This window comes from Leptodactylus fuscus, chromosome 1 (genome assembly GCF_031893055.1).
Source record: "Leptodactylus fuscus isolate aLepFus1 chromosome 1, aLepFus1.hap2, whole genome shotgun sequence".
NCBI lineage: Eukaryota > Metazoa > Chordata > Amphibia > Anura > Leptodactylidae > Leptodactylus > Leptodactylus fuscus.
This window is the reverse complement of record NC_134265.1, coordinates 277754090-277766839: the sequence shown is the minus strand read 5'-3', so window position 1 is coordinate 277766839 and position 12750 is coordinate 277754090. Positions and strand designations below refer to the sequence as shown.

Here is a 12750-nt window from a genome sequence, read left to right as displayed (position 1 = left end):
AGCTGTCCTTGTTCAATGATGTCGGACGTCACATGACCCGGGACGCAGGCCGGGTTCATGTGACGTCAGAGACGTCAGGAAGGAGGCCTGGCAGGATCGTAGACAGGTAAGTAACATGTTTTTTTATGTTTCTTACCTCTCCCGGTCCGCCAATCATTATACTCGGGGGTCCGAAAAGAGCCCCGAGTATAATGATAGCAGCGGTAGCGGCTGTCACCAGGCCCCCAATGTCCCGGGCCCTGTGGCAGCTGCCTCCGCTGCTATGGCGGTAGTTACGCCACTGAGTGTAAGTGGTTGCCATAGAGCCCGGGACCGTAGGGTATCTGTCAGGCCCCTGCTGCTTTCACAACCCTATCAGGTAAACGGGCCCTATTTACTTACTGATCACTATTCCTGCTCACAGCAGCCTCTGCTTCTCCTTCTGTCCTCCAAGGGGCCCATGGATCTCATATCACGTCACTGGGGCCCTTTGGGGGAAGAAGGGGAAGCAGAAGCGGCCATGAGCAGGAGTGGGGATCAAGAAGGAAGGCTCTCTTCAGACCCCAGAGTATAATGATTGGAAGCCATGGGGAGGTGAGTAAACATGAAAACCAGCGTTACTCACATCTCCGGTGTAATCCATGTTGTCTTTGATCTCTGTAGTGACATGACAGAGCCCTGTGGAGACCTAGAAAGGCAAGTATCCCTGGTTTTTGTGTTTGTCACCTCCCCTGGGCCAACTATTATAGTTTGGGTTATGAAAAGAACCCAGAGTATAATAAAATTTTGTGTTCTGCTGATATGCCACAATGGAGCAATACTGTGTACTACTGTGGACATTATATTATGTGGGGGGCAACTATAAGACATTATGCTATGTGCGGGGCCTCTATGGGACATAATACTGTGCGCACAGGCCGTGATGGGACATTATACTGTGTGGAGGCTACTTTTGGACAATAAAATGTGTGTAAATGGAGTGTTATACTGTGTGGGGGCGAGGATAGGGGGCGCTATGCCATGGGGGGCCCCCAAGTCAAAACTTTGCTATGGGGTCCAGTCTTTACTAGTTTTGCCCTTTTTATATATAGTTTTATGGGAATAGATTCAATAGAACTTGTCTTTTTATTCACTTTATATGTATTTTCATAGTTTTCTATTTTGAGAAATCAAAGAGACAGTCCTCCCAGTGATTGACAGCTACCTCTGTATGCACAGTCATAAAGGGGAGGTGGTCAGTCACTGACAGAACCGCCTCCTGACTTATTTTCAAGATTGTACTGAATTTTTCTTCTGTCAGGTTCGCATTAACAATTGAATAAAGATAAAGATGCCATAGAAGGCAGCTAAGTCTAAAGCAAACTGCAGATCATAAAAGTCTCAACATTTTTACATAACCACAAACAACAATCTTTGTCCTGTACTCCAGAGTGATACTATAGGTCTTGTTATACATTGTACCTGCTCCAGTTGTGCTATTACAGCAGATCATGATTCAGGCTTCTCAACGTTAGCAGTTTTTTTGTTTCCTTATTGCTCATAATGTTTCACAAACAATATGGGTGAAATGTGACTTCTGTAGGGGCAATGACCATGACTCTTGGCCACAACTAAAGGTGTAAGGCAGATGTTTCCTTTGTATTTCCTTGAAAATACACAGCGTGCTCAGCCAAATTGAGCATGTATATGTATGGCGGAATTGAGGAGAAATTGCTGTTGGCTGAATGAACATTTAACCTGCAGATATTGAATGTGTATGGCCATCTTTCTTAAGATGAAATACTATGGCCATGTGATACAGCAAGGTGTTTAATTCTTTACACTGCACATTTTTAAGTTGCTCTGTATATTATATGTCAGCGGGACAGTCCCGGATTCTGGGTCCTGTTTCGCGGTCTCGGTCGGCAGGATGTATGTCCAGAGAGAACGCATCTGCATTAAAACCTGCATTAGAGTGACCAGAGTGAAAAAATGAACAGCTAAGTTACATGCCTATAGTAGCTATATTTTCATCAATTGTCAAAATTGTTACAAGTTTCCTTTTAAAGGAAGATCGAAATAAATACAATTGAAAAAGAGTGGAGTCTTATGGAATACATTTCATTGATGTTGTTTATGTCTTTGAAAGGTATCATATACCATTTTCTTGCTTTTATGATGCTATTATGATGATTGATGAGTAAATTCATGTTAGATCCCTATCTAGCTGAAATTTTTACTACTGAATCCAAATTGTGTTAGATTTGGAATGACAGGTTGAATGGCCGTATATTGATTATCCGTTAAAACTGATCCTAAATCTTCCACCTCAACATTTTATTGATCCCCTGACAGACCATTTCCTTCCAGGTTAACCATGCAAAATGTGTACCAGCTTGATGTGTAGCTGCCATAAGAAATGAAATGTAATACCAAGCCAAGCATGACTCTCTGCTAAATTTATCAATAGCAGTATGGTGTGGTATATTTTTCCGATATGTCAGATATGGTGTTATCAGCATGCTATTTGTTATAAGTAATGTAGAAAGTGGTACGAAGCAAAAGCTGCTACACAGTATTCCCATTTTTCCTCATCTGCCATCTCACATAAGTGTACATAGTGACATTCACGTAAATAGACAGGCAAATGCTTGAACCGGTATGAATGGACAGGTAGGCCCAGGCATATGCTTCTTCACATTCATCTGAATAGTCAGACTTAGATCTCACTCACAGTATATTTACAATAAAGGAACCTATTCAGCCATCACACACATACAAAACAACTCTGTTACACTGGGCAAACTGACCAGGAGTGTTGATTGACGAGAAACTCATTGATTGGGGTCTTTTGTATGGGTTAATGCAAAGTGAATGGGGACAAATCCTCTCTGCTGTGACTGATCCTTCTCCTTTCAGCTGCATTGGTTACTGGTGGCATATTCATGGTGACACAGAACGTGAAGGGAGCTGCCATATGGTGTTCCCATTGTGGGCATAATCCCACTCAGTACTGGGACCCTTGTATCTTTCACTTCTAAGTGAAATGCTCATTTATTACAGCTACTTTATATTACTAACACTGCGCTAACATTAAAACTGCCTGACTAGTAATGAAATATAGTCCATAATCAATCAATATTTCGCTTGTAAGTAAAAGAAGTGGCTGCCTCAGTGCTGAGACTTTGGCCACAATGGGAACACCATTTGGCAGAACCTATAAGATGTAAACAGACAACCATTGAGCATTAGTTTGTGGGTCAGTTGATAAGCAGCACAATTAGATGGGGCAACTTTCAGGAAGGCATGTTCTTAAGAGCACTCTTTTCCGATAACAGCCCTGAATATCAGCCAGCGTAATAAGGACTTAATAAATTCTCCTCCCCTGAATTCTGATCTCTTGCTGCCAGAAAATCAACTCATGGGTGAGGATATGGTCTCAGAACTGGTCTTGTGACAGCAATGTTATGTAATAGAAGTCTTTCCCTCCTTTTTATTATAGGAGGTCGTCTAATCTATTTGTGACAAATGGCCCCAAAAAACAGAACTGCCCTAATAGGTATGTAGGCTGGGGTTCAGCTGTGTCCTCACTACAATGTTGCAGTAAGTTGCAATGTTGTGGATTTTGGCTGCATTTTAGTGAGTATTGTGAACAAACTATAATAAAAGTGTGACTGATCTGCAACCCTATTAGTATATACCTCTATGAATAGCTGGTAGTATCTCTTTAAATTTGCAACCTTGTGCAGTCAGCAAGGATTTCACCTAAAGCAAGGTATTCTGCACAACTTATACAGTGAACTTCTGCTTACATTTACTATATATTTACTAGTATATATATATATATATATATATATATATATATATAATCTCAAACCAGCCACACTAAATTGTAGCGGTCGTTATGCTGATCACCATCACACTTTTAGATAGTCCAGCAGATATACCATTTCCTTGAAAAGCTGTTTATAGAAATATGAAAAGGAAGCTTAAAGGGGTTGTCCAGGAATTGGAGCAAATCATGAGGCAGCGGGGTGAGGTGTAAAAAACATTGAGTTTGCAGTCCATTGTCCGCTGCCTGTGCCTTCACCATCTCGTATCTATACGGTATTGCCAGAAGCCTATCAATCAATGACAGCTGAGGTTACTGATTGTTCTCGGTGGTCATGTGAGCCTCAGGACTTCAAGCATACAGTGCTGACATGAGACAGAAAACTCCCCATAGATATAAAGGGGCATATCTGAGCCTCCAAGGGTTCTGAATTCAGGTTTTCAGATTATCATAATAATTATTATTTAAAGAGAATGAAGTATAAACCCATCATCACTAATCATTATATTTATAAATATGACTTATTTAATCAATACTATATGATATAAAATATTCCATGCATATTATGTATCCCCATAATTATAAAACTATATTATAAACATATACACTTACTGTAGGCCAGCAATGGTGTTATAAGAAAAAAAAAAAAAACAACTAAAAACTGGTGTAATATTTTTTTATCTTTTGTCCCTCCAATGTAAAGTCATAAAGATGAAATGCTAGTATATATCTGCTGTAAAATGATATAGATAGGATGTATAACTTGTACTTCAACATGACTTTGTAAAGCTGTACCCTGTAAAAATTCCAAAGGTATAGATGTCAAAATGTGATGATAAAAAAAGGAACAAAAAATTGTCTTCTTCCTATAAGGGGTAGAACATCCAGTTGCATAAAATGTTTTCTATACAAAACAAAGGAACATTTTTGATTGTTTACTACAGGTAACCACTAGGAGGCATCCTCTTACTATTTGATAGACTTGTCATGATATCATGATCAGATGACCTGAGTCTGGCTAGACTGATTTTATATTTCGTTCTTACAATCTCTTCCCTCTCTCTGTGATTCGGTCTCTCCTGTCTGTAGCATCTCTCTTTAAATGTCCAGCTGTCACCCATTCCTGGGTTATTGGCTTTTACTTTGTGTAATTTAATCCTCCCAATGATATAGGATCCTAACTTATAAATGACTTGACTCCTCTGTGTCCTTTGCATGTTGTTTTGTTCTTTCTCTAGTAGACAATCTATGCACTAACTTTCCTGTAATACTATTCTGTTTGTTCCTAACTTCTCCTGTCTAACAGCGGACAAGCCCAGGGAATTCTGAATGAGTCGGATGATCCAGAGAAAGGCTGTGTAGCAGATAACAAGCCGACCTCTCGCCACTTCTACCCTGTTGCTCTGCTTCTTGTCAGCTCACACTTGTTGGTTGTGTGGCTAATCCTGAGTCTTGCATTGCTATTAGCCAAATATCAATAATATGCACTTCGATTTCTGTTCCTTTTACCAATAGCAATGTCCTTAGTTTGTAAATGATATCTGCAGTTCTTTGTACCTCAAGATGTGTCCTTTGTAGCATTACCCGTGTGTTTCTGTTTTCTTTTCCATTTATTTGTCCATGTAGATCTAGTATTGTATTCGGATTACTTTGTGATATTTGTTCAAATGACTGGAGGAAGAAAGTATAATTCACATTCAGTTGCCTCATCTTGATCATAGGGCTTATTATAGTTCATTTGTTCTCTTTTGTGTCACTGGAAAGCCTCATTGATATGACAATTCTACGATTCCGGCCACAGCTTTTATTTTTTGGTAAAGATAAAAAGATCAAACAGAATATTAGGTTTAGTACAAGTTGGATAGAAGTGGTATGTTTTCTTAACATAACTACTTGAATTTTTTTCTTTGCCACAGTCTTTATATTATAAAATAATAGTATTTTGTACTCGTATAACTTGGTTTATTATTTAAAGGACACTTAGGAAAATGTGTGTACAGGGAAAGAAATGTGATATAAGCCATATGGGACATTTCCAAATACATTTTTCTTCTCTGCCTAATACACAAAGCATGGCCATGTGTATAAGTTTGGCAGCAGACTGAATCCCTGTGAGTCAGGTGTATAGAGTAGTAAGTACTCTAGGCGAGAGGAGAGAATCCACTCAAAAGAGTAACCAGTGGAGCGTGACATGACTTTTTTCCTGTTGTCTCGTACTAAAATCCTTCCATATACTTGAATATGAAATTGAGATATTGAAGGGCCCTATAGATGTTGTGGTTATTCTTATTATCTCTAGGCTTCAATGGCCACGTACATGATCCTTTACACAAAAAATAATATCTATATTGTTGGATGTAGGAGATATACTTGGATCCAAAAATGGAATGTCATCTAGAAACACAGTTGAATAAGGAGTATGATCGCGGCACAACCACAGTGGTATGCCATACCAAACAATAAAAAAAGTTCTCTAAAGGAAGGGTAAAAGCTGTCATTAAACAAAGTAAAAAAACTCATCAAAGGTCAATTGACTGATCCCCAGTTTCCCTCACCGTCTTAGGCCCGGTTCACATCTGTGTTCGGGTCATTCACTTCCCCTCTCTGCATGAAAAATGCAGAGAGAAAAGTCCTGCATTCCGCATTTTTTGTGCGGAAACCACATGGACCCCATAATAGTCCATGGGGTCTGTGGGTTTCCTAAGGGAGCTACTTTTTATGCAGTTCAGGTTTCCTTTTGGGGAGGGGGGTCTTAAGGGTACGCAGGTGTGAACCAGGCCTTAGCTCTTCATGGGGATCACATATTGTTGTAGCTGTGCTGCTACCGGGATTATAGGAAATTGCCTTTTTTATTCATTGAATTAAATGGTGTTAATTTTCTTAGGACACCCTTATAGAGTAGATGTAAGTTAGTCAACTTCTAAATTTTGGCAAAACAAGTTAATACTTTAATGTGTATGATAGTGTTCTGACATTCCTTCAATGTTGGGGAAAAGAGGGATCAGGTATGCTGGATTTCAACATGTCTGACCCTTTGTTTACAAAGGAGATATTTCTTCTCCCATTAAAAACGTGTAATCTTGGCTGAGCTGCACATCCAGGGATGTATATAAGGTTCAGAAGGAGGAGCTGTCTGAACAAGCAATTGATTGACTGCTATTTATGAGTATGAGCACCTTAAGGTCTTATCCACCTGATATCTTTGTGGCCATAAAATTAAAAAAAAAGGTATGGATTCTATGTTCCTTTATTTTTTGACTACTCCAGGGATTCACAGGACATTCGCTTTTCTCTTTTTGTAGAAATCTGCAATTGTGTTTTTAGTTTTTTTTTTTAAACATTACCTGTACACATACTTTCTGTAGTGGTCCACATTGTTTGTTCTAGCTGATAACCTGTGCGGTGACAAGGCAGTATTCCACTTTATCATTTTACTGTGTTCTTCATCTTAGCAGCTTGCCCTTTTGTATTAATATTCATTCAAGACATCTGTTATATAGTATTACACAATTAGAGGGAAATCCACATGCAAGCAAATAACACACATGAACTCGCGTTATCAGATGTTTTATTTAGAGATGCAATACACAGTCCTGCACTACTGCACTAGTAATGGTTGTATGTTCATTCATGAGTATGACCGATGCTGTTTAATTTCTTGTTCATATAAAATATTTTATAAACATTTACACATTACATGTACTTATGTCTTTTGAAGATTGCTGTCACATCTCAACAGGTGATAGAGAGTCATAGTGAACAAAGCAAAGCTTGATTACTGCCTGAGTTCTGACTGCACTCCCTTCCCCTTTCTCTTCTATCTCTTCTGGCAGATCTTCAATGATCAAGTTACAACAGCTATTTAGATTCTTGGCTGTTATAACTTAACACACTATATGGAGGGGAGAGGGAAGAGTTCCAGAGCCTCATGTCCTCCACTCCCTCAATGGCTCTACATTTTTGTGATTGGGTCAAATAATTAGCTCCCATCTCTCATTACACCCCTGCATATGGCAGAGCATATGAGTATTAACTATGGAATGAATGGAAAACACTGAAGACCTAATAAAACACAACACTATATATGTTAAACTATAATATCTTTACTTTTATTATTTGGATACTTTACACTGCATGAAATAGTAAGCACCGTCGATTGTGATTGCTTTTGGCATTCCACTAAAATCCATAAATCATTCAGCATTGTTTTTACTGTTTCATACGCTTTCAGAACCTTGGCATGAAATCACTGAAAATGTACAGAATAAAATTGGTACAGTGTAAAAAAAAAACAAAAAAAACAAGTTCTTTCAAAATGTAACTGTACCTCAGACATTTGCTTGAGGCAAGAGAGGGAGGGACAGGAAACTGAGGATCTGGAGATTTCACCTTTAAATCCTATTCAAGACTGTGTCTAGACAGTCAACATTAGTTCAGCCTCCATGCAAGGGTATGGTGTGGTGCCCATTGTTATGACATGAATAGTATTGCATAATATAGATGTGAACAGAGCCTAAAATTCAAGATCAATTTCAATACAGATCTAAAAAGTTCTTTTCATTCCAACCATAAAGTGTTCATATTATTTACATATTTTATCCACATTTTATTCCATTCCTCTAACCGAGCCCCATCCGTTCACTAGAAACATACTGACATCTTTGAAGAAGAGTCCATTATATCTCTCCACCTATATAGAATATAATATGTATTTTAGTTTGCGTGCTAGCTATCAGTTCTATAGGAACTAAAACCCTCATAATATAATATTATATGTACTGCTGTATATTCCTATGGAACTGAGCCCTGTATAGCTCTCACAGCACAATAAAGTAGATGTCACCATAGTGTTAGGAAAAGTATATCTTAAAGACATAAGGGCTAAGCATGTTCCCTGTCTATCTCCTTATAGTTTCACACGTCAGCTTGAGTCATTTCTTTTCTTATGGTTTCTGCTCATTAAGCCAAATTCTGCCTTGTTGCCAATATGTTCACTTTGTGTCATGTTGCGTTTGCTGTTCTTACACTTTGGTATGTTTGATTCACTATTACTTGTCTTTCTCCTTTCAATGCATCAGTTTAGAAAAGTGCAAGCAATTTTTCTACTTTATGTCAATATGCACTATCTCTTTGTAAAATAGTTTTTTCTAAAAAGAAAATGATAAACTGGATTAAATTCACATGTATTATAAATATTAGAGTTAACAAGCAAAGTTATATCAAATAATGGTTGGAATTTTATCTGCAAATCTATATGGCCAGATTCAAAATGCCTTATTCTTATATGTGAGAAGTAAAGATTTAGCTCTAAAATTAGATGGTTCTGGTTGTGGATATTTTTTGATACAGTTTAAAGATTATTATAGAGTTATAACCGAATGTGCTAAACAACAAAGTGTCACACGATTGAAGTTGAGACACTATCAGAACTACTACAAACAGCAACAACTGCTTGTCTTAAAGGGCCAGTAAACTGCCATAGTTGGGGCAGGCAAGCAAATAGCTGCCAATGATTAGATGAAAGACTATACCAGGAACGCTTCTTCCTTATCGTTTCCCTGTGTAAACAGGATAGCAATGAGCCAAAAAAATTAGTAAATGCTCATTTGTTAGATAACAATTTTATGTGGGCCTGAAAAATGATCCTTGACCTACAGTCATTACACTCAGCCCGTGTACAAGAGCCTTTAGACTGAAGCTTCTTTACAATCTAGCATTTAACATAATTCTGGACACTTCTGATTTTTGTTTTTAGTCTTTAGTCTTTTGGGTTCTAGAACGAACCTTGAACACTTGTAGTTTTTTAAGGTTTAGTTCACACAGAGGAATTTGCTGCGGATCCCACCCCCGAATCTGGAGCAGATTCCTCCCGAATCCCCCTCCCATTATTTTCAATGGGAGGCAGAGATCGCAGCAGGATGAGGAAAAACGATGCCTCCTGCTCGATCTTGCCACAGTTTCCGCCCATGGGATCCACAGCTCGAGACTCCCTCCTGATTAGGCCCATTCATCTGGGTGTAATCAGGAGCGGGATGCCGCGATGGAATGCTAGTGCAGTGCATCGGCATCCCATCGCGGCTAGCTGCGCGAGAAATCCGGCAGCGGAAAATGGAAAAGGATTTTCCTCTTCATTTTCCGCTGTGTGAACTGACCCAGAGATCAGGAAGTACAGATAATCAGGATGAGGAAGAGATCCGAGACATATTGCTTCCTTTCGCTGTATACAGCTGTAAAATTGCTTTATAGAAAAGAAAGGTTTTTCTTCAATATTGGTGCCACCATACCAGAAATGTCTTCAGGCTGCTCAATGTGTCTTCAGCAGCACCATTGGAATAGACAGGTCAGGCCCATGTTTAAGAAAAAACATACTCTGACCAGAAGCTGGTATCAGGTGTTAAGGACAACCCGAAGCAGTGGATTTGCACAATAGGTCATCCATGTTAGATATGTGATGATGATGGTGATAGATCATAGTGTTTCCATGTGGAGCTCAAAGACAAAGTACATTAGTTTACAGAATGGAGAGACCTTGTTGGTGTTTTAGATGTGACAAGCACATATAGCAAACTTGTCCTGTCTTCTAACTTTCTTTAAAGAGAGCCACTATACCAGTGAGCATCTTAAGATGAAATATTCTCCCCCACTGGGTAGGGTTATGCCATGCTCATGTTTTACAGACCTATTCTATTTTTCAGTTAGAAGTAAGTGTTCCTAATTGAAAGTAACACTGACTTAAGTAATGTCTGGAATGCATACGCAGAGTGCAGGCTTGCTTACTTTTGGGTAGTGTACCTGCTATTGAGTGCATAGGTGGTTTGAATGCTAAGCGCAGGTATGAGTATTTCTGAGGGCATTTTTTACGTTTCTGGCCTTTGGATTTAAATATGTAAGATGTATCATCACTTGTGAAAAACAAAATGTATAGTTGAAACCTTGTTATTTTTACTCAAAGACTGCAAAACTGCAATGAATAAATAAAACCTATTTCTGTACATCCTGTCTTATGAAGTTGTGCTTTCTTTTCCTCTTCCCAGAGAAGGATGCCGCATAGAGAATGTGATGAAGAATATCAAATGCAGAAAGTATGCTTTCAACATGATACAGCTGCTGACATTCCCAAAGTACTACAGACCTCCAGAGGGGACATATGGAAAAGTTAACAATTAAGAGCACTTAAGAGTTCCTACTCGTAGATCATATCACTGAAATGCAAAGACTGGAAAAGTTAGCCTAGTAACATACAGTAACATTCCTCAGACAGAATCAAATGATTCTACCAGTTTCCACATAAAGCCAAACAAAATGGTGCTTCATGCCAAAACAATACACAAGAAGTGATCATATTAATATGGAAATGCCAGTATTGGAATGAGACTTCTCAGATTGTTCTTACTACTATATCAGAAACAATAACAGGTCTTCCATATAGATTCATGATCACAGCCCCGTTTCTAAAGTTTGTAGCCATTTGTTAAAAGTTCTCTTTGAGGAACCTCACTTTCCTCAACTTGTATGCATTGTATCTCAACCTTCAAGTTGTCCTTTGAATGTATCCGGTTTGTGAGAACACAATGACCAAATGGCTTACAAAATAGATCACTTGTACATAATTCTATGATATTTATTTGTAAATGTGATAAAGACCAATCCATGTTCTTGTTTGGCTTTTGGTCGACAGATGGAGACATTCTCACGTAGAGCAGATATTGCTTCACGACTCAATATTGTTACATACCAATGATCTAGAATAAAACGTAAAAGCTTGGAAGTATGAAGGTTTCTAATAGGCCATGTGTCTTTATAGTGACACAGGCACATACTTAAATATTCAATAACTTTACTTTTGTTACCAAAATCCAAAGAATAAGTTGAACTGTAATTGTGACTTTTTTTATTGTATTTTGGAGTTGATATAGTGTTGAATCCAGTGGATTTTTATTACCTTTATATCCTTGAAACAAAGTAGCCAGCTGGTTTATAACTGATGACTATGAAGGTAACTCCAGCTGGTATTTGGAGTTATTTTCACCACCTTTCAGAGTCTGGTTGTGGTTTTTCATACTCTTGTATTTTATTGATTTTATTTTTGGTGGCTTCATGCTGTTTGCGGGTGTTCACGCACACATTACTTTTATGTCACAAAGAAATGTTTGACTGTATTACTCTGTGTTTGGATGTTTATGGCCATCTTCACTTGTCTACCAATGTAGTCATTATTCATTGTACATCATGTCTATATGTTTTTCTATTATTTTAATTTAAATAAATATTTTTGCTGTTTGTTAGTTTCTTTCTTTCTAATTATGCTGTAAGAAACATAATAGAAAAAAACATCCATATTTTTCTACATGACAACCATCTATGTTATCATACGTATTACACTTTTGTCATTAGATCCAGTTTTAATAAGTCTCTCGCATTGACAATTCCTTTTAATCAGCTAAGATTACTGTATATCATGCTTTTATCATTCATCTGTGTTGTCTGCTACGTAATGTGTGAATTCAGTAGATACAGTGGCGGCCAGAAAAAAATGCACCACCAGTGGATTTTGTCCCTACAGATGATATGTATACCTCCTACTACAAAATCGACTGAAAAAGTCACGTGACATGTACAAAATTGCCAAATACTCGTCATCCAGGAGAGAAGAGGATAGAAATGGAAAAAGACAAAAAAATCAATTTTGCTACAATCATTACATTCTGTGAAATGGTGCGTTTTTTTTTTGGCCACCACTGTATATATATGTGTGTATGTATATATTTATATACTGTTCAAAAAGTATGGAAAATGCTGCAAAGTAAGCATGTTTAAAAAATAGAAGGGTTTTGGGGGGGGGGGGTTTATTAAGTGAATAAGCAGAAGAGAAAGCTAAAATCAATCTCTGGTATGGCCTTTAAAACAGCATCAATTCTTCTAGATGCTCTTACACACAGTTTTTGAAGGAACTTGGCAAG

At 38.0% G+C, this 12750-nt stretch overlaps 1 protein-coding gene across 5 annotated transcripts in view; it reads left to right on the top strand.

Annotated features, from left to right (window-relative positions):
* The window catches only part of INPP4B (inositol polyphosphate-4-phosphatase type II B), a 469700-nt gene extending 457718 nt beyond the window's left edge, over positions 1 to 11982 (top strand). For 2 of the 5 annotated variants that reach the window (XM_075288124.1, XM_075288134.1), the window contains one exon: positions 5097 to 5625. In XM_075288124.1, coding sequence (XP_075144225.1) covers positions 5097 to 5271 — 175 coding nt within the window. In that variant the 3' untranslated portion in view covers positions 5272 to 5625. Of the gene's footprint in view, positions 1 to 5096; positions 5626 to 10824 lie in introns of those variants that run through there. The other 3 variants (XM_075288123.1, XM_075288126.1, XM_075288122.1) reach the window with 3 other exon arrangements.
* The last annotated feature ends 768 nt before the right edge of the window (positions 11983 to 12750 follow it).